Source organism: Hipposideros armiger, unplaced genomic scaffold, assembly GCF_001890085.2.
Source record: "Hipposideros armiger isolate ML-2016 unplaced genomic scaffold, ASM189008v1 scaffold_666, whole genome shotgun sequence".
Lineage (NCBI taxonomy): Eukaryota > Metazoa > Chordata > Mammalia > Chiroptera > Hipposideridae > Hipposideros > Hipposideros armiger.
This window is the reverse complement of record NW_017732016.1, coordinates 870,681-897,377: the sequence shown is the minus strand read 5'-3', so window position 1 is coordinate 897,377 and position 26,697 is coordinate 870,681. Positions and strand designations below refer to the sequence as shown.

The 26,697-nt window shown below is 43.3% G+C and overlaps 1 protein-coding gene across 1 annotated transcript; it reads right to left on the bottom strand.

Moving 5' to 3' along the window:
- Window positions 1-2,672: 2,672 nt before the first annotated feature.
- On the bottom strand, window positions 2,673-25,448 carry BST1 (bone marrow stromal cell antigen 1). Its single transcript, XM_019626331.1, has 9 exons — window positions 25,046-25,448; window positions 23,640-23,766; window positions 21,570-21,705; window positions 15,680-15,762; window positions 12,858-12,934; window positions 12,418-12,510; window positions 10,269-10,355; window positions 7,349-7,408; window positions 2,673-3,367 (listed from the first exon to the last, which is right to left on the bottom strand). Exons 1-9 carry the CDS (start codon window positions 25,225-25,227, stop codon window positions 3,262-3,264), a joined length of 951 nt encoding a protein of 316 aa, XP_019481876.1. The 5' UTR covers window positions 25,228-25,448; the 3' UTR covers window positions 2,673-3,261.
- Between the last annotated feature and the right edge of the window lie 1,249 nt (window positions 25,449-26,697).

Genomic DNA, 26,697 nt, shown 5'->3' with positions numbered 1-26,697 from the left:
AGGTCTAGATCCATCTGGAAACCTATTAGAGCTCATTGGAGCTCCTATCATCTGTTACCTACACAAAGAAGAAACGATGAAATTCCAAGGCTGAACTGAGAACAAAAGTTGCTTTGGCAATCTTGTTTATCCTGCCTATCCTTGTAATGCCCTACTTTTTGCTGTTTCTCATGGCGTATGTGTTGCTATGGTGAGTGAACTGGGACAGGACTGTGAAACATTACAGAGGTCTTTCTTTCTTTCTTCCTCGTTCTTCTCTTCCCTTGCTTTTCTTTCTTTTTCTTTCTGTCTGTCATTTCCTTCTTTCTTTTTCTTTTTTTTTCTTTTCTTTCCCTTCTTATATAAACCTTGGTCAAATGTATCCTTTGAAGTGAAGGTAAGCTATCCAGAATGTGATATTGTCTGCCAAAAGATACACATGTCCAACATTTCTATAAAAAGAACATCACAAGATTCAACCATTGGTACTAGGTTTCTCCAAAGTTCTATGGGGCCTCGGTTACCAAAAGAGGAAACTTGGAACTGGCTATACCTCATACTCATCTGAACACCTGGAAGGATTCTAGTCTCCCATGTCGCTGTAAGTTTAATTACCACCCACAGTGGTCAGGTGGGTTGAGTAAGGGTATGACAGTGTCAGCCCTTGGAAGATGAGACAGAAGCATGTTACCCTGTCAGGTGTCCTCAAATGTGCTGAGGCAAGAAGGAGGGATGCAAGTGCAGACAAGAGGAAAGCCCAGCTTGGGGACAAGAGAGACTATTTCTTGTGTCAGAGTGCAAGGGAGAAGCAAAAACATAAACGGTACGTGGATAGCCAAGTTGGAAATCTAAGAAGATTGAGAAAATGGAAAGAGGGAGGAGGGAGTAAGTGCAGGTGGTTTGGGGACAGAATCCAGAGGTTCTTAACATTTGCGTAGCCTTATTTAGTGCCACAGAGGCCAAAGCACCCCAACTCTGGAATCAGTCCACCTGGTTGTAAAACCTCCCCTCCATTTACTGGCTGTGCGACCTTGAAAAAGTGACTTAACTTCATCAAGCCTCCATTTTCTCATCTGTAAAATGAAGATAGTGAAAACTGTATGAATGATTAAATCATTTATTAAACATTTGTAACACTGCCTGGTTCATGGTAAGAAATCAATAAATACTAGTTATGGTCATGACAATGGTGACGATGGCGATGATGATAAAAGTGACTGATGATGATGGTCAAGGAAGCCAGCCTCTCTCCAAAGCAGAGAACCCCAGAATATGCACCATGGGGTGGGTCCAACGAACATGTGGACCCCACAAAAGAGGGGCAATGATGGGAGATGAGGAGGGACCCAGAGAGGAAGAGACAGAAGGCAAAGAACTAGTTAGGAAGCCTTTGCATCATTCTCAGTGACAGAGCCTGAGTCCTGCCCAGGGCAGTGTCTGGGATGATCTCTAAATGTGTCTAGATGACCACGAGGTCAACTAAATGTCATCCACGGTGATTATCAAGCTGTGCAGCTTCTTAGCTTTATAGTGAATATTTGGTCAGATGTCCACACAAATCAAGTGAAGGAACCACCAGCAGGACCCCGGCCGGGGGTCAGGAAGAAAGAACTGTGTGTTCAGATCTGCACATTTGAGGAACAAGTCTGCTGCTGATGGGAAAATCTCATTTCCCTACAGAGATTTACAGGGCCCCATGGGACATTAAAGCACCCCATAGCTCACTTGCTGGCCCCTGAGGGATCAGAGTCTCAGAGTCCTCAGGTCTGAATGACCCACACTTGCTTTAAGTAAGAAAAAGAGTAAAGCGAACAGGGAAGTGTCTGTGACATTTTTGGTTTTTTCTCTTCTGGAAATGTTTTGTGTTGGGTCAAATTACCACACACACATGTTATGTGTATGTGTGTATGTGAGTCTGTATTTTTCTTTTTTTGACTGTAAAAGTAATGCATACTCTTTGGAGGAAATTTGGGAATTACAAAAAGTCAGAAGTCAAAATAGAAGTCAGTGATAAGGCCACTCTGCAGAGATCATTGCTCTACCTTTTCGTGCATTACCTTTTCTTCCATTGATTTACAATGTGTATATCATATGCGCACACACGCGTGCGTGCACACACACACACACAATATATATATATATATATATATATATATATATATATATATATATATATCTCTGTTAAATTTATATTATATTTAGAAAATTGGATCATGTCATAAACAGTTTTATATCCTACCTCTTGCAGTTATTGTTGGACATTTTTCTGTGATTAAATGTTCTCTGAAAACATTTCATGTACATACAGGGAAATTTACTCTTTTTGACATGCATGAGAGTTGACAAATACTTAGATTCATGTTACCACCACCACAATCTAGATAAAGAATAGTTTTGTCACTCCTCCAAAATTCCCCCACTGCTCCTTTTTAATTAGCTACTCTCCCTAGTCCTAACCCCTAGCAACCACAAATCTGTTCTCCATTCTTATAATTTTGCCATTTCCAGAATGTCACGTAATTAGAATCATACAGTATGTAACCTTTTGATTGGCTTCTTTCACTTGGCACAACGAGTTTGTGTTTCATCCATGTTGCTGTATATATCAATAGCTGGCTACTTTTTATTGCTGTATAGTACTCCACTGTCTAGAAGCACCGCTATTAGTTCATCTAGTCACCAGGAGAAGGGTATTCACATTGGTAAACATGATTTTTACTATTTGAATGATATTACATCCTACGTATATACCAAACCATGTATAAACAGTTCCATAGTATCAGACAGTTTGAGTATTACCCTGATATAATCATTTTAAATGACCATCTTTAATATAAATCTTTGCCTACCAAACATATATGTACACATTTATATAGTGTACTTATATCTTAGCTATCAACAAAAATATGGTGTGCCCTGCTGGGGATACAGGAAAATACAGAAGGAAATAAAAAATGCAGTTCTATTAGAATTTTCTGAAAATATTTGATTATACAACAGTTTAGGTCTCAATGCTTTGTACCATCATGAAAATAAGAAAATAATAACTTGCTTTAATTCTAATGCAGCAGTTTTAGCCTGTTAAAAAGGACAAGATTAATCTCTCGTTCCTGAAATCCTGAGCATACGCCTCGTTAAAAGCTCATTTCAGGACATTGTTGTTCCAGCAGGGGGCCTCTTTCGACAATGGAACCACGTGGGACCCAGAGGACAAGAAGGATGACTGTGCATGAGCGAGTTTCAGGGCTGAGGGCGGTTAGGGCAGCACAGCTGAGTTTGTAGCTACATTTGAGCACCTGAAGCCAAAGCCACTAAGAGAGGAATGACAAGGCCGGCACTCTGCTCTGCGTAAAGTGATGGGACTTCTTTTTGAATAGATGCTGCTGCCCTGCAAATTAAAAAGGAAATAGAGAAAATGTCAGTATTGGTGTACAATACCTGCTTTTGAAAAGATACGTGCATGCTATTTGTAGAAAATTTGTAGGAAAGTTTAAATGTGGTACAGGAAGTTAGCAGAAGTCCCTGAATCTTCCTATTCCACTTTCCATAGAGAACCATCCAAGATAATTTGAGCTGTCCTTCCAGGAACGTGCTACACACTCCCTCTCTCTCTCTCTTTCTCTCTCTCTCTCTCTCTCTCTCTCTCTCTCTCTCTCTCTCTCTCTCTCTCGCATATCTTTTTATCTAAGCACAAATGAAATCTGCAACTTGCTTTTTTCACCTGACACCATATTTTGGACATGCTTCTATTCTGTATATACAGAGTTGTAATTCATTCTTCCTCGTGGATGAATTCTTACTGTATGCATGTACAATAAAGTTAGCCAAGTCCCCTGCTGATGGGTATTACATCATCAGAGTTTAACTAGTGAAGAAAAACCTGTCCTGACATAAAGACACAGAGAAAGGACCTGGCCAAAATATGGACTGCGGTCATAATAAATAATGTCTGACCACTGGATTTTTAACAACAGAAATTACTGAATTCTTTTAAATGAATTAAAAGACAAATTTTTTAAAATTATGAAACAATCTGATGTTGGCTTGGAAATTTATCCTTTGGCTCTCCACTAGTGGCGGGGTTCTTAAAGTTTCTGATTCCATCGGAGTGCTAGTCACCCCTTTCTTGCTAAAGTACCCTTCGGAGGCCCACAAATTTATACTAGGGCTCCACCTGCTGGACATTTTCTACAATTGCATGTCTGATTCAGTTAATGTCCCAAGCTTGATTCATTCAAAATTGATTTTTAAATAATTAACTAACTTATACAAGGATACATTTATTTTTATTTTTTTAAGAAAACATATTATACCAAACTAAACACAGTAATAATGAGAGTTTCCCTTCAACTTTTTCCAGTTTTCATTCCCTTCCTTAGAAGAAGCCACTGTTAGCAATTGTGAGTTTATCTCCTCAGGACTATGTCTATCATTTATGCCCATTATCATGCCCAAACAGAAACGCAGTTTTGTTTGCCTTTGTTTGGTACATCTGGGTCCACGTCCTCTGAACCTCAGCATCACTGGGATTCAAACTGCCAATCATTCACGTGGTTGGAATAAAACGAGACGAAGACTCAAGTGATGGCTGGAAGCCTGACATTCAACGCGCTCAGAAAGACCTGAGGACAGGTGAGGAAAGCCACCCTCATTCACCTTACACATCCTGCAGCAGGAGAGGTAAACTGAGGCACTGGTGCCAGAGGGGCACCCCTTTCCTATTTCAGGAATAGCAGTGTACTGTGCAATGGGTTTTGCAAGAAGGAATTTTACATGATTTGCATCTGTATGAGGTTTAGAGTCTGCTTAAGGAGATAAAGACTTAAGTTACACTGTAACACAAAGGAACAGCTATCCTGTTAAATCCTCCCAACAACCTTATTCCGCGTTTGCCCACCTGAGCCACAGTTGGTTTCTGTTTCTTGCAATCACCACCTGGGGCTTATGCATATGCTGCCATTGGACACTTCAACACTTGTACGTCACGTGTCATTCCCAGCACCTTTGAACATTCTTTGTTTCAAATCTATGCCTCCCCATGTAGAAACCAATTGTTTGTTCATTCTGTCATTCATTCCTAAATGCTGACCAGTTGCAGGTTCTGTTCTATTGGGTTGTCGGGAAAGTCATGACGCATTTTTGCAACAAAAAACAGAAAAAATACGTCATGACTTTTCCGACAACCCGATAGGTTCTTGGGACACATCCACCAGTGAACAAAACAGGTGCAAGTCCCTGCTCTACTGGAGCTTATAGTCTAACAGGTGGAAGACAGGCAATAAAAAATAAATTTAATAAACTAATAAGTCAGATAACAGAACATTATAAAAAAATAGAACAATATGAGGGGTTTTGCAGTTAGAGTGTATAATGCAGGCTGTAACTTTAAATACTGAAGCCAAGGTAACCTTGTGGAGGTGAGATAATCAAATATTTACAGTAGTGAGAGAGGTAGCCACATGGATGACTTAGGGAAGGGATTCCAGGCAGAGGGAACAGAGAGGGCGAAGTCCGTGAGGTGGGAATGTGCCTGGCATGTTACAGGAGGCCACTGCGGCTGAGGCTCACTGACGGGAAAGGGAGAAATCAGAGAAGTGAAAGGGGCAGGCTGTTTGGCTCTTACCCTGAGTGACAAGGGAGCGACTGCAGGGCTATGAGCACCTGAGTGACACGGCTGAACTTCTAAAGGACTGTTCTCTGTACTTCGTGTTTGAAAATGTCCCTCATAAAAAATAAAAAGCTAACCCTAGTAGCTGGGTTTCCAAGAGGCCATGGGGGGATGGGCCAAAGTGGAAGCAGGAAGACTTACTAACGTCAACTGCCATAATCCTGACGCCAGACAACAGCGGCTCAGACCCGCTAGGCAGAGTCAACGACAGGGTTTTCTGAGCGGGGAGAGAAGAGGCGTCCAGGACGGCTCAAGATGTGTGGAATGGGCATGTGGGGGTTTTTGGAAGGGTGGGCATTACCATCAGCTAAGATAGGAAGACTATGGGTAGAGCTAGTATAGGGGTGTGTTATTTCCTATTGCTACTGTAGTAACTTAGTGACTTAGAACAGCACACATTTATTCTCTTATGGTTCTGGGAATCAGAAGTGGGAACGAGATGCACCAAGCTAAGGTCACGGTGTGAGTGGGGCTGGTTCCTCCAGGAGACTCTCCTGAGGGGGGAATCTGTCTCCTTGCCTTTTCTCGACCTTCAACGGGCATCACTGCAGTTGCTGTTTCCATTATCACCTCACCATCTTCTCCTCTTTCTGCATCAGTCTCCCTTTGCCTCCCTCCTATAAGGACACTTAGGGTCCACATAGATAATCCAGGATTAACTCCAATCTCAAGATCCTTAACTTCATCACATCTGCAAAGTCTTCTGTGAGATACGGTGAAATTCACTGGTTTCAGGAATTAGGGCCTGGATGTCTTTGGATGCCGTGACTCAGCGTCCATGACCACAGTGGTGAAATTCAGGAGATTAACTTTAGTGTGTTGAGTTTGAAACATCTGTGTGGCATCCAAGAGGAAACATTGAGTAGACTGTTGAATACACAAGTGTGGCGTTCTTTAGGGGGAAAAGAAATCCTCTTATTCATTGTTGATGACAGCTAAATACTGGAAACAACTGAGATGTTCACCTACAGGTAATAGGTTAAATAAATCATGATACATGCATGTAACAGAACGTCACAGAGCTGTTAAAAAAATGGGGCAGCTTTATCTATAGGTATGGAAATAGCACTATGGCACACTAGTATGTAAAAAAAAGAAAGCAAGTTGTAGAATCCTATGTATACTACCATTTAAATGAATAGAAGAGAAATATGCATGTGTGTGTGTGTGTGTGTGTGTGTGTGTGTGTGTTGTTGTTGTTGTTGTTTTCAGGCACAGAATAGTCTAGAAGGATACACAAGAAACTAGAAATTTTGGTAGCTCTCGGTTAGGGAATTGGGTGACTAGGAATAGAGGAAGAAAGATTGTTCACTTTCTTGACCCTCTTATAACTTTGAATTGCATCCCATGCATAGGTATTACCTTTTCAAAAAATTAATATGATTTTAAAATGTTAGGATTAAGAAATACAGCTTAAAAGGCCCTCCTGCCACCCCAATCTTAGAATTTGTGCTGAAGCAGGTTCAGCTAGAGCATAGCGTCGCATCGGATCAGGGAAGGCTCTGCTCAGCTGGGCAGATTTTCATCCTGCCTGTACCAACGTAGCAGCTCAGGCTGAGAGAAATGCAGCACAGAAATACAAACCTGACTCTGCAGCCGGGCACTTTGCAAAAATCATATTGCAATTCATCAGTGTTCTATAAATAGTAAGGACTGGTTATCTTGGGGAAGCAAAGAGGTTGGGTTAAGATATTTACTTACGAATTTAAGGCACAGTCAGGATGAGTGCTGTGGTCCACACACTTTAAGAGCTTCACTGGCCTGTAGATTGAAAAGAAATAATATTTAAGGGATTGTTTAAATGACTTTCATGCATCAAACATGTATGGTGTGCCTGCAAGGACCTGGGGATACAAAGTCTCTGACCTCGAAAAACAGTTTCTTTTATTGAACACTCACTGTGTATCAAAAACTGATTATGTATTTTCCGTAAATGATATCATTTAATCCTCACAATGACCACACAGAACAGGTACTATTATCACTTCCAATTTACAGTTGAGAAAGCTGTCCAGATGAAATTGCCCAAGGTCTCACAGTAGTCGCAAGTGTGGCGCTGAACTTGAACCTTGCAGGCTCACTAGAGCCTACGCATGGAATCACTCCTGTATGGAAGAATGATTTTGCTTGGAAAAACCTCTCAAACACTTAAGGCAGAAGGTTGGACTTGAAGCACATGGGTGATGGCTGGTGCCCGGGCTTCAGCAAAGAAAGCTAAACTGCTCTGCATGGTGTGGGGGGGAGATGTGGAGCTCCAGAGCAGCTGGGAGGGAAGAGAAAGCAGCAGAGGGGAGAGGAACCAGGTAAGGGTGCACACTGGGCACTAGGTAGGAGACAGGCCCAGAGAGGCTCTCTCATAGCAGAGTGACTGGAGGGGACTTTGGGAGAATAGGAAATACATTGTTCACTCTATGACATGCTGTGCAACCCGTTCCTAGGCCTCATCTACTTTTCAATAAAGTCTACTCTACGCAGCCATTTCTTACGAGAGTAGTTGTCATTATGCCCCCGAAAATGCATCGAACTTCACTGAGTCTAGATCAACACTGTGCTAAGCAGAAATCAACCAGGAGTCAAGAGAGGCTGTGAAATGATAGGCCCTGGCCAAACTTTGCAAGACTCTTGGGGAGAACTCTCAACTGCCACAGGACAGAGGCCAGTGTCACTTTGTGGGGCAGGAAGTCCTCACTTACATCTGGTTTGGAGTTTGATTACTCGTTAACCTTTGTCACTGGCCCATGGGAAACATTTTGTTACCTTCTCTATGCGCCCAGGAGAAATACAAAACCCCACCTTAACACAGGAAGATCCCACAGGCAGTAAGGGAATGGGAGTTGGGGGTGCTGAGCCAGGTTTAGAAGGGAACAGCCCTGAGGCCAGCTTTGCCCGGGACACCACTAGTGGAATAAAAGCAGGCCGAGACCCTGAGGACAACAGTGAGCTGGCAGGAGACCTTGGGCTCTGGCTGGGCCTCCATACTTAGACCAGTGACTTATAAAAGACAGCCTCCTCAGGGGAGTTCCTGAACCTAAGCAAAGTGGTCATAAATATGAAATTTTAGCCATTTATCCATCACAAAGCGGTATTAGAGTAAGAGTCAACTTTTTAAAAATTTACTAGAATCTGATACTTTAAGAAAGGAAGAGTCCTACAGTAGAAAGCAAAGAGCATGCTTCGAGGCCACACAATGCTGAATTCAAAACTCAGGTCTGTCACTAAGTGGTGACTTGGGAAACTTACTTAACTTCTCTTATCCTTAAGCTACCCATCCATACAAAGGGGATATTTTTGAAGCTGGGTGATAGTTATGTAGGGGTTCATTACACTATTCTGTCTCCATTCACATGTGCTTAAAAATATTCATAATTAAAATTTGAAAAATTTATAAGAGAAAAAACCAGACAAAACTAATGTGTGACTTTACAAGTCTAGAGAGTGGTCACTATTATGGGTGGGGTGTGGGAGGGAGACGGAAAGGAAGGTCAAGGGAGGCCCTGGGGTGCTTGTTATGTCTGTTTCTTCACTAGGTGCTCGTAACATGTGTATACTGAGCTTGTAAAAATTCGTTCAACTGGTACTTAAGGTGTGTGCATTTTTCTGCACATAGGTGATATTTCCAAAAGAGTAACAGCTTCTTTTGTCTTTAAAAGAGGGTGATAACAACACCTGACTTTTGAATTTCCTGAGCGTGTTAGCCATAATAGATGAGTAAAATGGTACAGCTTCAAGCTGTAGGAAAAAAAGAACAGTTTTGAGGGTTCCCTTAGGGGAGGCATGAGTCAGGGGGGACCCACACTTCCAGGGGGCTTTGCTCAGATGGGAGGGTTATTTGGCCCACCGGGCATTTGAGACGACAGGGTGGCAGAGCCAGCTGGATGGTTATGGCTGCTGACGAGACTGCAGATGGAATTTGTACCTTGCCACACCCTCAAATGGTCAGCAACGCCACTGATTCCTTGCAGAGTTGGACTCCAGCCTCTCAGGAACCAAACAGGCCTGAAAACTTAGGTGCTGACGCAGAGAGGAGCAATCAGCAGTAAGGTGAGGAGTTCCCAGTAGAGGGTGGTTTCAACTGTTCCAGGCTTTGAGCCAAACTTATCTATATTTCCAAGAATCAGGAACACCCTCAAACGCTATCTGATTATAAGTACATAAAGTACCTTGCCCATAATGTGTTCAATAAATGGTAGCTACTATTGTTTTCCTACTGGTGTACAGTCAAGATGTACCTATCTGTAAGTATCCCAAACATACTCCACCTTAGCTTTCATGGGCAAAGGATCCCACAGGCAGCAGGGCACCCAAAGATGCAGGCACCATGGTTCCTGTCCACAGGTTACTCACCACGTTCTAAGCAACTGAGGAGGAAACTGAACATGCGCAAATGATAAAGTGCTGTTCTGTCCTTTAAACTCATTAAAACGGGCTCTGGACAGAAGTGGGTGGGGCCAGGCACTAGCTGGCAAGGAGGCACTCTCAGTCCCCACATCCAGTGACAACTGAGCAGGTACAGTCCCCTGGCCTTCACAGCTGACCCCACAGAACCATTTCCACAGCCTTCTGCCCTCCAAAATCCCCGCCCACCCTTGAGTACATGCACTGATTATAATATACCACCTACAGGTAGTCATTAATACAGCTGTACTGAAAACCCATGTCCTTCAGTCTCTTTTCCAGGATTTTCACACTGCCTTCCCCACAGGATTCCCTAAAACATAAAAACAGAAACAGAAAAATAAAATATAATCAGAGAATGGCAGACATTGTTTCTGGGTGAATTAAAATTTATTTTGACCACGTACTCCTAGGATAGTCTCCTCTCTGGAGAAATATCTGGAAAAAACTCTGGACCCAAAAGTACTGCTTGCGGTAAACCCATGGCACCTCAGGAGGGGCTGCTCTGAGCACCCAACAGCTGCTCCGAAGTATGCAAGCCAAGTGCCCTGGGAGGGCCTTGCAGGCGCATGCGTGCTGCGCCACAGGGCATTTCATAGCCCCACCCACCAACACAGCTCCTCAATGTGCCACCAGCCAGTACAGTGTTAACTACCCAACTGTCCAACCTACAGTGTATTAAGTTAAGCTCTAAATGGCAACAAAGACATACAAATTGAAAAATATCAGAAAATCCAAAGAAACAAAAAGAAAAAAAAATACCCCAGATCTCACATTATTGGGGGGGTGGGGGTGGAGGTGTAAAGGCAAACAGGTAGATACAGCACTGCCAGCTGTGCTTAGTAGGCATGGTATTCCTATCATGAGCAGGGAGGGCCCTGTCTCAGCTTATGTGCAATGGTGAGGCAAGCAGCCTCCCACTGTGAAATGACTAGAGAGGGAGTGTACAGGGAGAAAACGAGTGATAGAAAGAAGCTTTCCCAGAAGAAGTGGAATTCCGGGCATTACATGAGTGAAGAGGGCAAGGTGTTGAGTGACATCATGTTTTAGAACCTTGCCAAAATCTGGGATCATGTCCTTCTCTGGGCCAAGCTCACGTCTTAGGATGTTTTGGTAAGCAGGTTCCAGGACACCTGGACACAGAGCTCGGCCAATGGGTTCTTTTCCTTTTTTCTTTTTTTTTTAAATAAAGGCAGCCAAAGCAGTGCTAAACACAATCAGGGATACACAGGCTGTTTTGAGCTCTGCCTCTGCTTTTCCCCTTAAAATCTCAGCAGTTGAGGACACCACTTTCTTAGCTCCTGACCTGCAACTTCGCCCTGGGGCACAAATGTATAAATACAACCAGGTGCTCCTACCCCTTTATCATCTCTTCTGCAGCAGAAGGGGCGGCCTGAGATGGTATTTAACTAACCTAAAGGTAGGTTCAAAGGACAAGCTTTCTCTGATAGATACATTAACACAAGAAGCAAGCATAATTTTTAGACAAAGAGCAACTTCTCACAGAAATAAGAAAAACAATACACATTGTTTTTCATCCAACAATATGTATAATTTGTCTTCTGGAAAAAGAAATGCAGGAGGGAAAAATATCACTCGTTATATGGTGAGCCTTAAAAAGTTCTGGGGAATTCGCTAAGTTGCTTTCAGAATATACTTTCAATAGCACCCCGCTCATTGGAGCTGGCCGGACTCTCCTCCACGTAACACCCATGCTCTGAAGACCAAGGCTCCAGCTGGCCTCTCAAGGACCATTATGGATGCACAGCTTTAACTGGGCTCGGCCTCGTTGGCTTCTCTCTGAACCAACTGCGTTTGAAGTTTTCATCTGCAGTTTTGCCAGCAGTGTCCTTCATTGACAAGAAGGATGAGTTCAAGTTTACATTTATATAAAACCAAGTGGTTTCCCAGGAAACATAGGTCTTAAAAGTTTCCTTGGCCAGTTATCTGAGATCCAGTTGTGGAACTGATTGTTCTCTGAGAATAAGGTCTTCATTATTACATAGTCTTCGGGTCAATTTGTAGAACTCTTGTTAAGAGTTTTGGGGCTTCAACTGAACAGAAAGAGAAACTGGCTTTGACCCACACAAATGCATGAGAACTCTCCAATCCAAAGCTGCCTAGGTTGCTCAGAAAGGAACATGACTTTCCTTGGCTGAGAGGTGTATCTGGATAAAAGTGGTTTTTTCCCTGGGCTCAGGGTTGGCTAGTGGCATTTGCATAAAGTTAAGCCTTCCCTTTCTCTGCCCTTCACATTAGAAACAGAGAAGACTATTATTTCCGCAAAAATTGAAAATGTAAAACAGACTTGATCATAACGCATCCAAGAAAAGCATGTTTACACAGTTACCCTCATCAATAGCATTATAACTTACACTTTGGGTCCTCCAATTTCATGCATAACCCAGATCTCAATTCGTGTGATTTTATCCTTCTGGAAGTAGGGAACTTCAAAATCTGCAAAAAACCTGAAAAATAGGAAAGACATTTTTTTAAAGTCTTAAAGCAGTGTGATGCTTTCCCCATTTCATTGTTAGCTGATTTACACATTACTGTTGTTTTAAAGCTTTGGGGGGTAATTTTTTTGCTTTAATTTTTAGGTTACTGATTTCATTCATGCATTCATCAGTTGTTAATGGTAAAACTGTACAGACATGTCTCTGATCTCCAGGTCATTCGATTATTTTGTTCCACCTGAACTTATAAAAGCAAGCATTAGATTGGGGACTAGGATGATTCTCTTAAGCCTCCATTCAAAACAACTAAATAAACAATTTGGCATTTCTGTTGTATTTGTTGGTGCTGACATTCTTACCCTTTTACAGGATAGGCTCCTGTTGGCTCTGAACCATTCAACATGACGTGGATCACCCCAGAACTATCCTTTGAATACTGTAAGAAGAAACAAGAATTTTGAGTAAATTAAAACATGTCCTTTTTCAGCTATTCAATGGCCATTTTTTTTTTACATTGATGATTCTCAATACTGGCAAGGGTGTGATAAATTTGACATTTCATACAGCTAGAAGGGATGCAAACTAGTATTATCTTGGAAAGCCAATTGCTTTGAAATATCAAAAACTTATAGACTTAGTAATTCCATGTCTGGGAATTTACCCTAAGAAAATAATGTGATATAGTGTCAGATGCCAGCATTGTATCAGCTGGAACGGACTAAGTTATGCTGCTGCATTATGAACAACCTTGAAATCACAATGGCTTTAAACTACATTGAAACTTGATTTATTTCATGCTCACACTATATGTTTATCACAGGTCCATTGAGCTTTTGCTCCTTACTCTGGGACCCAAACTGATGAAGTGTCCATATCTGCAAAGTCACTAGTTATCAGTTCTTAAAGACTTCCTTCCACCCAGAAGTAACACAGTCACTCCTACTCATATCTCATTGGCCAGTGCAAGTCACACGTAAGTAACTTTAAGAGGCAGAGGAGTGCAAAAAAGCTGATCCAGAAATATTTGGTAAAGAGTGCTAAGGACCACCTGGTGTGCAAAGGTGTGTATTGCAGCATCATTTGTAACCCATTTGAAATAGTCAATGACAAGGGAATGGCAAGTAAATCATGATACTTACAGGTCTGAAATATTACCCAGCCATTAATACAAGTCTACAAAAGATTTGCCACAGCATACTCGTAGGAAGTGCTTTCATTCAAAGCAAAATGCAAGGTTAGGTGAGTGGAACAAGAACTCTACTATGTTAAAAATAAATGGGCAGAAGTCAGGGAATATTAGTCAACCCCTGAAATTCCCCAGGAAAAGAGAGTCCAGAGAAGTCCCCATAGCTCCAGTTCAGAACACTGCTGGAGCATATAATTTCCCGGATAAAATGTTTACACTAGAATGGAGAGGGGGTGAGGTAATGGCATTATGCAGCCCTGAGATACATGTGACTGGGCTTATTCTCCAGCACAGTGATGGCCAAAGCCAGCTGCAGCAAAGCGACACTACAGTCCATGTCACGCATGTCTCAGGTTGTTTCCAAATGGTGCTAACAGTCACGGTTAAACACACAAATGTCAAGGTCTGATGACCACCATGCTGAAAGGGTTGCCTTTAAGTGGTAGGAATTATGGATGATTAATTTTATCTATATTTTTTACAATTTGTCATTTCCTATCATGAGCAGCTATTACATTGATTATAAAAAAATTAATTAAAAAGTGCAGGCAGATACAATGAGGCATGAATGATGCGGTGGCTGAAAATTTGGTCTCTGGCTCCTTGCTTATTAGCCATGTAATAAGTCTGGTTATGTGTCTTGACCTCTCGGTGCCCCATGTTTCCTACCTCTAAAACAAGGGTAATACGAGTCCTTACCTCATGGGACTGTTATAAAGATCAAATCATTTACAATAATAATTAATCAAACTTATTGAATACATCTGTACTATGGTTCAGACCCTCTCTTTAACACTCTACTACCTCTCCAAAGGCTTGGACTATCCAGCAAATTCTAAGAGTTCTTAGAATGTGGGCACAATTACTAGATTCCCAATTATACAACTGGAGGAAATATAAGATGGCAGTTTGGTGCACACATTTTGAAGTTAGGCAGATCCACTAGGTAGACTATATGGTTCCTTTATGTGTAATGCTGATATCGCCCCTGAGTTGCCATCATGATCTACGTTCAGGTGATAACACACCCACAGCCCCTCAGATCTCAGTGAGGGGCTCAGGCAGTCCACTGCCAATGACTACAGCCTGCACTCCAAAAAGAAGGTATGGGCAGTGGGTGCAAATGGAGTGCTCCCGCTAGACTGGCAGGAGAGCACAGGAATAAACAGAATGTCTTTTGTCTAGAGCAGGCCCTCTGCTTAGCTCCCAACTGCCACCATGGTGGAGGATTTGACCAAAGTCCCTCTAACCTTGATTAAGGATGGACCCAGTGGCCATCTCAAGAGCCAGAGACACGGATGGCCCTGAAAGGGGATTGGTAGCAGTGGGTGGGAGGACCCTGAAGGTCCATGGGCCACCCGAGTCAATATAGCCAACATTTAATAGTAGACAGCTCTTTGCTGAGCACTGAGCTAAAGATTTAACACTATTCCTCATCTTTGTTCTGGTGTCAGAAGACGTAAGCTGTACTCACCGGCATTTTATAGCTACTGGTAACTATCATCAACTCTGGTGACAACACTGTCTAAAGAGTTGACTTACCTTAAGGGGATCATTCCCATGTCTCCCATTTGTCCTCGGTCACCTATCCCCTCCTCTCCCACTGACATCAGTCTTGTAGACATTTCTGACCCCCACATCTAGATCTCAGGTATCCCACGGCCTCCCAGAAAGCAGGGGCCACCCCGTTTTACAGAGCAATAAAGAGCACATTGATTTGAAATACTAACACCAACCACAGGATAACAATAGCGACTATTCGGCATCCTTATCCATGACTAACATTCACTGACTCATTTCCCTGTGCCAGGCACTGCATTAAGTTTTTTAGCTTCAAGTCACAACTTTATGGAGCAGAGAGAGTGAGTCAGAATGTTGCAAAGGTGGAAAGTGAGGCTCTGAGAAGTTAAGTAATAACCCTATGGCCCAGTCGCTGAACCCCTCTCTCCCGTGGTCCCCCACGCTCAGCCACCCAGCTGCCCAGCCCAGCATGACCTGCATGGATGCCCTCTTCCAGAAAGAATCCACAGCATTGTTTTCACAATCTTCTGATGTAGGGCAGGATTCGTAATCGAGTCCTAAGGGGAAAACACACAAACACATTTCATTTCAAGATTACATTGGGAAAAATGAATTTAAAATACTTGCTTTCTCCACAGAATATATTGGGTTGTCGGAAAAGTCATGACGTATTTTTTCTATTTTTTTCGTTGCAAAAAAATGCATCATGACTTTTCCAACAACCCAATAAGTTAGCCTGTGTTCTGTACAAGTTGAACAGTCTCATTTCTGCCCACCCAATCTACAAAGAGCCTGGTGAGTGACCACCCAATATGTGATGTGAAGACATCTGTCCTCTTGCTTGGCACAACTGCGAGGAAGGCAGAGACCTGAGCAGCTGGCTGATGAGCGAACCTAGCCGACCACTGAGCACCAGCACGTCAGCTGGGTTATTTGTCTACTGGAACTCTAGTAAAGAGGCTTAAAAATTTTTTTTTGTTTTCTGAGGAGAAGTTCTTTCTCCAGTTAGCCCTGGTCTTGAAAGTAAATATAAGAAAAATAGACCAAGAAAATAGATATTAACCAGAAAAGATATTTTATACATTTAAAATATACAAAATGTTCAAATGTATTAAATTTTATAGATACAAAACAGCAGATACATATGGTATTTGTTCACCATTTACTCTATAAAAACATGAGATAGTGCTAGTTGACAAGTTGTTCCAGAAAGAACCAAAGAGGGCAAAACTGTGTACTACCTGGGGGGAAATGGCGTGCTTTGGGCAGGTGCAAATCTGGCAATCTGTAATGTTTTTAAGGAGCTAGTCTTCCGATGCAAGGTCCATTGCATAACTTAAGAAAGGACCATTACTTAACATTACTTAAGAGAGTAGTAATTACTTGGTTGAATTACACACTCTAGAGTTGCAAACAGTTCAGGTTATCATCTCTGCAGGCCCATGTCCCAATTTCTCAGAGATCTGAGGCTCAGAGCGGTCCCCTGGATGGCACATGACACAGAGGATGGTACATATCACAATTGATAATAACTCTCTAGCTTCCCAGGGTCCCTTCCTCCATTTCTGACAGCCAATAATTTCTGTATTTACCTGTTTTATACTTTCTTGTTGTTAGACTATGAACAACTGGTATTATTAATGATCATTTACTTAGCTGAAAAATTTTCTTCTTTAAAAATTTTTATTCTCATAGTTGGCCGAGTGACTTAGATGGTTAAGAGCTCACTCAAGAATGTGAGCTCTGAGCAACAGGGTCACTGGTTCGATTCACGACCTGAGCTGAGCTGCCAACAGGTGGCAGGGTGGCTCAGCTAAAAGAAATTTAAAATAAATAAATAAATAAAAATCTTTATTCTCACAAGTAATATATCCAAATTACAAAAAAAAAGGTAAATGTGGATACGAAAAAATGTATGATTTCATATTCCCAGCAAGAACTGCTGTTAACAGTTTGGGTTTACTATCTTCTTGACTTTTTCATGTGCACATTTTCATATATGTATTGTGTATATATTTTTAATTTGGATTGACTTGATTTCTCACTTAAAAATATGTCACAGGGGCTGGTCAGGTGGCTCAGTTGGTTAGAGCACAAGTTCTGAGCAACAGGGCTGCCGGTTCGATTCCCACATGGGCCAGTGAGTTGCCAATGGGCAGCCAGATGGCTCAGCTGGTGAGAGCGCATGCTCTTAACAACAAAGTTGCCACTCCCATATGGGCTGGTGGGCTGTGTTCCCCCCCACCCACCTCCCCACACAACTAGATTGAAAACGGCGACTGGACTTAGAGCTGAGCTTGCACCCTCCACAACTAAGATTGAAGGACAATAACTTGACTTGGAGCTGGTGGGTCCTGGAAAAACACAATGTTCCCCTTCCCCAATTCCCCAACACTGTTCCTTTCCCCAATTCCCCAATAAAATCTTTTTTTTTTAAATGTCACAAACACCTATCCAGATCAATAAATACAAAGCCTGATCATCATTGTTCATGGCCCCACAGGACTCCATTGATATGAACATCCCACTATTTTGCTGACCCTAACCTCTGGACTTCACTTCCTTTTTAAACAAAGACCCCTGATAGGATGGCATAGATAGAAACAGAGAGGTGGGGAACAACCTTGTGGTTTTCTGGGACACTTTTTCTGAGCTGTTTTACTCCCAACACTTCTCACAACAAATGTGTGGGGTTTCTTTCCCCATACCAGTCATTTCTCCCAACTCTCCAGGAACCAGCTGGGTGTCCTACAATCCAATTAAATTCTGACACTAACTATGCAGAATTAGCACAAAGTACACAGGTTAAGGGTTCAGTCCCATAAGACTTCCCCCGCTTCAGACACCAGCTGAAAATTGACACCTGCACTTTCAACCAACTGGCTATAAATTCAAGGGATTTTATACAACCCCTCCTTAGGTGCCATAATTTGCTAGAATGGCTTGCAGAACTCAGGAAGACGCCTTATTTACTATAACTGGCTTCTTGTAAAGAGTACAACTCAGGAACAGCCAAATGGAAGAAATGCATAGGCAAGGTATGGAGGGTGGGTGCGTGGAGCTTCCACGGCGTATCTGGGTGCACTGCCATCCCAGCATCTTGATACGTTCACCAACTCAGAATCTCCCCAAACCCCATCATTTAAGGATTTTTAATGGAGATTTCATTACGTGGGCATAGTTGATTAAATCATTGCCTATTGGTGATTAGCTCAATCTTCAGCCCATCTCCCCTTCCTAGAGGACAGAAAATGGGTCTCAAAGTTCCAAGTCTCTAATCACGCCTTGGTCTTTCTGGTGATCAAACCCCATCTGAAGCTATTGGGTTGTCGGAAAAGTCATGCCGCATGTTTGCAACAGATGGCACTAGTTCATTTATGGAAGTAATAGGGTCATTTGCATCTATGTTATTGCTGTGTCATTTGACAGCTGACAGTTCTAGCTTCATTCTAAAAAATATTGAGCCATTTGGTTGAGTTTTGGAGATTTTACAACAAGTTGAAGATGGAAGACCAAACTGTGCATTTTTGCCATATTTTACTGTTTTACTTCTATAAAGGGAAGAACACACATCAAGCTTGTGAAAAGTTGCATATAGTTTACAGTGACAATGCTCTACAAGAACGTCAGTGCCAACGATCGTTCACAAAATTCGGTGCTGGTGATTTTGATCTCAATGATGCTCCTCGGTCAGGGAGTCCCACCAAGGTTGATGATGACAAAATAAAGGCATTGATCGAGTCAAACCCATGTTACACGACATGCGAGATTGCAGGAACATTGAACACCCAACATTCAAGTGTTCACGACCACCTGAAGAAGCTGGGATACATAAGCAAGCTCGATATTTGGGTTCCACATGAACTCAAAGAAGTTCATTTGATGGCGTATATAAAAATCTGCAATATGCTCATTAAATGTGAGGAAAACGATCCTTTTTTGAAGCAACGGATAACTGGTGATGAGAAGTGGATTGTTACAACAATGTGGTGTGCAAACAGTCTTGGTCCCAACGTGATGATTCGCCTCAAATGACATCAAAAGCAGACATTCATCAGAGGAAGGTTATGTTCTCAGTGTGGTAGGATTTTAAAGGTGTCGTGTTTTTCGAACTCCTACCAAGGACTTAAACAATCAATTCGAATATGTACTGTCGGCAATTGGACAGTTTGAATGAATCCATCATCCAGAAACATCCAGAGCTTGTTAATTGTAAAGGAGTTGTGTTCCATCGTAACAATGTGAGACCACACACAAGTTTGATCACCCGTCAAAAATTATTGGAGCTTGGATGGGATGTGTTACCACACCCACCATACTCGCCTGACCTTGTGCCATCAGACTTCCACATGTCTCGCTCTCTTCAAAACTTTTTGCGTGGTATAACGTTCAATTCAGATGAGGCTGTAAATCAGCACCTTGTTCAGTTTTTCACAAATTAAGACAAGTCCTTCCTTGAACAAGGAATTATGAAACTCACTGAAAGACGGCAAAAGGTTATCGACCTAAACAGGCAATATATCGATTGATCTTTGTTCTTTATATAAATAAATGACCTTTGAAAAACAGGCAAAATACGTCATGACTTTTCCAACAGCCCAACATATACAGCCTCAGCCACCAGCCATCTCATTGCCATACAAAAGACACTTTTATCACTCCTCAGATTCCAAGGGTTTTAGGAGCTATGCGCCAGAAACTGGGAGACAAAGACCAAATACTTATTTTGTATTATACCACACCCTCCCATCATGCTGTTTCCATCACATCCCTCTGCCATTCTCACCCACCCTCTGCAGGATAATCAAACTGAGGCTTCCCAGTCAGGGATCATTTCCTCATCCATTGGAAGAATGGGCACGTCCATTTGCCCTTTACCTTGAAGTACTTCCCATGTCACTCACAGTGAAAGCCAGAGTGCTTGCAATGTCCTGGCCGTCGGGGCCTCCTTTATGCCTCTAGTCTCGTAGCCGACCACTTTTATCTTTACTTACTGCCCCCTTGCTGTTCCTTAAATATGTCAGACACACTCCCAGCTCAGGGCCCTTGCACCTACTGGTCCCTCTGTCAGGGAATGCTCTTCCTTGTCTCCTTCAGGTCTTTGCTGAAATAGCAGCCTCTTAGTGAGGCTTTCCCTGGGCCTGTATAAGATTGCAACGCTTTCCTCTTCTCTCCTCACCCGTCTAGCACTTCTTGTCCTGTTTCCCTGACTTGCTTTTCTCTGTAGCCCTTATAATCTTATGGTAGACAATATATTTTACTTGCCCATTTACTGTCTTATCCCTCCCCTATACATATAATGTAAGGACAGGTATTATTAATATTTTCCTGTTTTATTCTCTGCGGTGTGCCCAGTACCTGAAAGAGGGAGACCTGGCACATAGGAGGCACTCTATGAATGTTAGCTGGATGGATACATGAATGGAGAAGAATAAACACAACTGAGCTCAGGTTAACTTTTAAAGTGACTCCGACACTCAGGGCGGAAGAATCTCCAGCCTTCACAAAGGGAACACCTCCCCCCACGTCCTGGCCTTGCTCCTTCTCATCCTTCAAGATTCATCCAGAGCCAAGAGCCACTAGGAAGCTTCCTGGATACCCTGGTCAAGGCTGGTGTTTCACTCTGTTCCTCTGTAGTACCAGGTCCTTCCTGCATCACAGCACACAGATGAAGGAGTAAATGTCCCTCACAAGGCTATCAGCTCCCTGAGGGTGGGGATGCGAACTGCCAGCTCCTAGCATGGGAGCCGAATGAATGAGGAGAGTTGTCGCTATCATCAGGTCAGTCCTTGTGACTTAAACTTCCACTATGATTTTAATCTCGAAATATCTGCTGGTGGCCTGGAGTGGCATTTAACAGCACAGGCTTCAGATCCATCAGAAGAGCGTTGAATTCTGGCTTCTATCTCTTCAAGTGTTTTAACCTCCCTAAGCCTCTGTCTGTTTCCCCCTCTGGAAAATGAGGATAGTGCGGCTGAGTTGTGCAGGGTTGGGAGCATGTGCTCTACAGTTAGACAGTCCGACTCTGCTGTTTGCCAGCTGCACACCCCTGAGCAAGTTTCTTAACCTTGCTGTGCCTTGGTTTCCTCATTTGTCAATATAGGGATTAGGATGGGCCCTATCCCATGGGGCTGTTACAGGGATTAAATTAGTTAATATATGTAAAGTGCTTAGAAAGTACCTAGTAAAAGATAAATGCTATCTATTATTATTATTATTAATTATTATTATTATTACCACCTACCTCAGAGGATTGAGGGAAGGGATCAAATGAGATAGATGCATATGAAAACACTTAGCACAAATGGCAAAGCACAATAAACAAGAACTCTTATTTTTCTTGTGATTTGTGTGGGAGTCTTACCAGAGGCATTTTTCTGTCGACACCAGCTCAACAAATTTCCAGTCCTGCCGTACAGAATGTCACTCACAGGCATAAAGCGACGGGTGTTCTCTGCGTAGTTAGTAACAAGGAACTGATTATTTTCCCAGAACAGGGACTAAGGAAAAACAAACATGACATTAAACTATAAAATAAAATCAAAACAAATTTTTTTTTCAGGCACAATATCATCAAGGTAAGCAGGTGACCCATTTCTCATTCAACTCTGACTTGCCTCACATCAACTGCTCTTTATTGTCTTCATTTTAGTTGACCCATTCAGAGAGTGGTAGCACTTCTATTCCTTTTAGTCCAAGGGTATCATGCAAATGTTAATGAAATATTTTCCCAGTAGTACAATGTGGAGACAATGTGGAGTGTGGTGCATGAGTGTGGTGAAGATCCCTGGATATAAAAGACGATCAAGGGACCTGGGTTTGAATCTTGGCTCTGTGATACACTAAATGTGTGATTTTGACCAAGGCATGCATTAATAATCTCCCTGGGGCCAGCCAGGCGGTGCAGTTGGTTAGAGGTCAAGCTCTGAGCAACAGGGTTGCCGGTTCGATTCCCACATGGGCCAGTGAGCTGCGCCCGAGCTGAGGTGCTATTGAGCTGCCAATGGGCAGCCGGATGGCTCAGCTGGCGAAAGCGTGTGCTCTTAACAACAAGCTTGCCAGTGCAACTCCTACATGAGATGGTGGGCTGCGCCTCCCCCGCCCCTCCCCCACAACTAGATTGAAAGCGGTGACCGGACTTGGAGCTGAGCTTGCGCCCTCCACAACTAAGACTGAAAGACAACAACTTGACTTGGAGCTGATGGGTCCTGGAAAAACACAATGTTCCCCGTCTCCAATTCCCCAACACTGTTCCCTTCTCCAATTCCCCAATAAAATCTTTAATAATAATAATAATAATCTCCCTGTATGTAGTTTCCACATCTGGAAAATGGGGACCATGAGCCCTTTCTCTTGTTCCACTGCTGTGGTTAGGATGATATGCAATCACAAAAAGCACTTCCTAAAGTATAAACGGCCTCACAAATACATTTCTTTTGTATTATACTTTACAGTTCCCACTGTGAAGTTAGTGTTTTCACATAACTATAATACAAATAACAATACCCTGCTCACTCATTATCTCATCAGATCCCCAGGAGTCCAGTTTTTTTGTGTGTCTAGACTGGAAGCTCCTGAGGGCAGGGGCTGTTTTGTTTCCTGTTGTAGCCTCAACCCTTAGCGTAATGCCCAGCACATGGAAGTAGCTCAGTAAGTATTTACTGAGTTCATCAACTAGAACCAAAATCTATGCAGGAAGAGGCCACGCTTTATGGCTCTTCTTCTACTGGCAGGGAGGCAGCAAGGTTCAAAATGCAACATACACTTAAAAATCATGTTTTCGGTCTATTATATCTCTGACCCTCCAGCTCCATTTTTACCTGCCCTTACAAATGAAAAAAAAAAATCAATGGTAAGATTGTACAATGAAAAAAATCAGGCTAAGAATCATGTCAGAAAAATGAAAATGCTACCTAATGTTCTTTCAAATCAAGGTACTGTTCTAAGCAAGCATTTTATATGGATTTTCTCATTTATTTTCATTTTAGTAGAATTTAGAGTGCAGACAATACAGATACGTGGTTTTCCTAAAGACGCTGATACTAAGTAGATATAATCTTCATGCCTGTTACAAGGAGAAATTGGTTTTCTGGGAGGATGCTTGAGTTTGAGCACTTTTTGGATTACTCAAGGTTCAGGCCGTTAGGGTCAGTTAGGACAGAATTGGCTAGGGGTGGAAAAGTGTGGCGCCATCCTGATGCCCTTGTGTTTCTTGCACTGACTTGTTGACTTAGGAAATTTCCTTTTGCCCAAACAGGCAGGAAGGCCAGGGTCACTGCTGAAGATGAAGCCACCTTCCCACCCCAGAGCTCCACAAGTGCAAGTGCACTGTGAGTGTGTGGCTGAGGTTCCCATAAACTGCGGGGTGGCTGGATGCAGCTGATCTCTCAACTCTGTCTTTACAGAGCAATGCTTTATGGGGTCATGGAGTTACCTTGTCTCTGGGAATGGAGTGCCTGGAGAGGTTGATAAAAAGATCATAGTCAGAGGGCAACACGGAACAAGGGTCCTTATCCAACACCACTTTAAAGGCTTCCCAGATGGCTGTGCAGTTCTTGTCCCTGTGCAAAAGAGAAAGTTTATAGAGGGGGGGAAAAATCACACAAGTAATGTGATCTTTTCATTTCTCTCAATGTACTTTAAGAACTTTAAAAGCCCTTTTGTCATACATCAACTCTGCCAAACTAAGCATACAAAAAAAGTAGGGAATTGTCATGGCTTATGCATTAACCCCAATTCAGAAGAGGAAAAACAAAAAAAGAACTTAGGGGATAAACTGAGAAATCTGACAGTGGAAGTGTCTCAGATGGTACTACACAAGTTTTTCAGAGCTAAGGAATAAAGTCTTGCCCCACGCTCACAGAGAGGAGCAAAAAAGGCACTGAGCTAAATGGTGACAATTCCAATAAAGCCACACAGGCTCCCAGCTTCTTCCTTTAAACAAGGGGGTACATTGTTGGGGTGGGGCCAGGTGAGGTCAGGCCCAGGTGCAGGACCTTGAAAAATCAGGAATGAGTGCCAAGTGTTGAGAAAGGCTGTTGCACCTCCTGGTAAGCAGAAAGGACGACCTCCAGTGCTGGCCACAGCTCTTGACTTCCAGTCTAGCTTTCCAAAAGCATTTCCCACTGTTTTAGTAACATTTTATTTCTTGTATTGGGTGGTAAGTAACATGGTGTTCCTCATATGATTCTCTGCCTTTTTTTTTTTTTCCTGCCGGAAATGTGTCACATTAAAAACAACTGGCACAGGAAAGAGACTGTGAAAACATAAAAAAATGGGTCCAAAGAAGGAACAAAACTTAGCAAGAAGCACAGAGCTGGCAAAAGACACACAAACTTAAAAAAAAAAAAAAAGTCCTCCACATGAGATCTGAAATTTCAATTCCTGAAGTACCTGAACTCCTGGAATTCCTGTGGAATTCCTGGGTCTGCTGGGTCTGGAGCTGTCATCCAAACTCGCCTCTCCCTAATCCTCACCTGTAGACCCACCCCCACACCCTCCTTCATTTACAAACACATACACCCCTCATGTGCAGTCCCCAACACTGCTCCCTTCATCTCTAGACTCCCCATCCTCCACACTTGGCTCCCTGACCTTTAGGACCCCCACCCTTCCCCCACGCGCACTCCTCATATCAAGACCCCCTATTTCCCCCAGGCTCCTGACCTTTGGACCCAATTTCCCTGTCCCCACACCCTCCTCTCACCTCCTGACGGCCCACTTTTCCCCTCTTTGTGTTTTTCTCCCCGGTCTCCTTTATTTTCCCTCCTCCCCTCCCAGTCCGCTCCTCCTTCCAGGTTTTACGCGCTCCACGCCCCCACTCCCGCCCTCGATGCTCACCGCAGCTGAGGGCCCAGCAACAACAGGTAGTCCGCGCAGCGGCCCAGGAAGATGCTCCGCAGGTGTGGGCTGGTGCCCTCCCCGCTCCACCGCGCGTGTGCGTGGTCCACACCGCCCGCTGCCAGCAGCAGCAGCAGCGCGGAGAGCGACAACCGGGACCGTGCGCGCCGCGGCGCAGCCATCGCGGAATTTGGGGGCGCCGCCTGGACTTGTTTCCTTTTCGCACTGAGGTGGCTCCCGCAAGCTGACGCTGGGATTAAAGCTTTTGTTTTTCTGAGTTGCTGCCTTGGCGTTTCACAGGATGCTACACCAAGTGGACGTTTAGATGAGGGCTTGAGTTTAGGATTCCCGCCGTAAGTTCTCGGTTTGCTTTTCTGGGGCACCTTTTCGAATAACCACTAAGACTTAAGCCCACGTAGAGTTACGTCAATGACTCCGCCCCAAGTTAAGTAATACGTGCCTGCTACCTTGCTCTGTCTCCCTCTGTCTCTTCACCGGAGGACTGGCTGCCCTCCCCCACACCCCACCGTTGTACCCTGCGCCCCCACCCCCTGCTAAGATCTGTAAGTAATAAATCCTTTATTTGTGTAGGTGTATTGAAACTGTGCCTTCAATCCAAAGGACCCCATGGGTTTCACTTTCCCAACGTGGGGGCTGGGTGCTGAGGGAGCTACCTGCCCACCGTGTGGGTGGCTTGTACCCCTTCGTGCAGCAAGTCATAATCTTCATGTTCTTAATTCAGTACAGCAGCTGCGCCGGCTTCTCAACACAACACCCTCGATGGCTTTCTGATTCGGTTCCAGGACTGAGTTGGGACATCACCTGGGCCAGGACATTTGCTCTTGGCTAATCTTGGCCTGAGTCCAGAGGAGCCCCCCCCCCCCCCCCCCAGCAGAAGGGAGGCTGAAGAACAGGAAAGGAGAGTTCAGTTGGCAGAAGGAAGATGTTTCTGGCTCCAAACTATGACAACTTTGACAGACGCCCTTTTTTCCATCCGCCAATGATGAGTGGGTTTCATTTTCAGGAAATAATAACCACAAAAGCAAATATTTATTGAGCTGCTCTATGTGCCAAGCACTCTACAAGCATCGTTTTTTTCATGTGCTTTTCACATCCTCGGAGCTAGGTTTATTGTCCCCATTTAACAGATGCAGAAACCCAGGGAAGTGAAGTAACTTTTCGAGGCCACCATCTCCCTCCGTGACTGAGGCAGAAATCCTAGAGGCAATCGTTTAGAGAGCCAGGATGCCAGGATTAACAGAATTCCTCATGGAGGGCTTAGTTCTCAATTTTTACAATAATGATGGCTATGAATTCTGAGTGCCTGGCAGGCATTTGATAAAACGGGTGGCAGGTGAGGAGGAGGTCTGGAGGGTTCTATAACATTTTCTTTGAATCTCTTTTTCCATTTTTAAAGTTTATAACCAAATTCCATCTTTTCCTGCCCATCCCCTCCCTAGCTCAAGTCTACATTCCAGAAATAAGCATTTTTAACTCTTGCAACAGTTTTTTCCTGGTATTATTGGTTTCCACATTTCTAAATAACAGGCCCTTATGCTGTTTGTTGATGTTCCCATCTTGGATATTAGTTTGTCTTCCTAGCATGGAAAGGGAAGTTTTATCTTAAATCCCACATCCTCAAAAGGTATCTT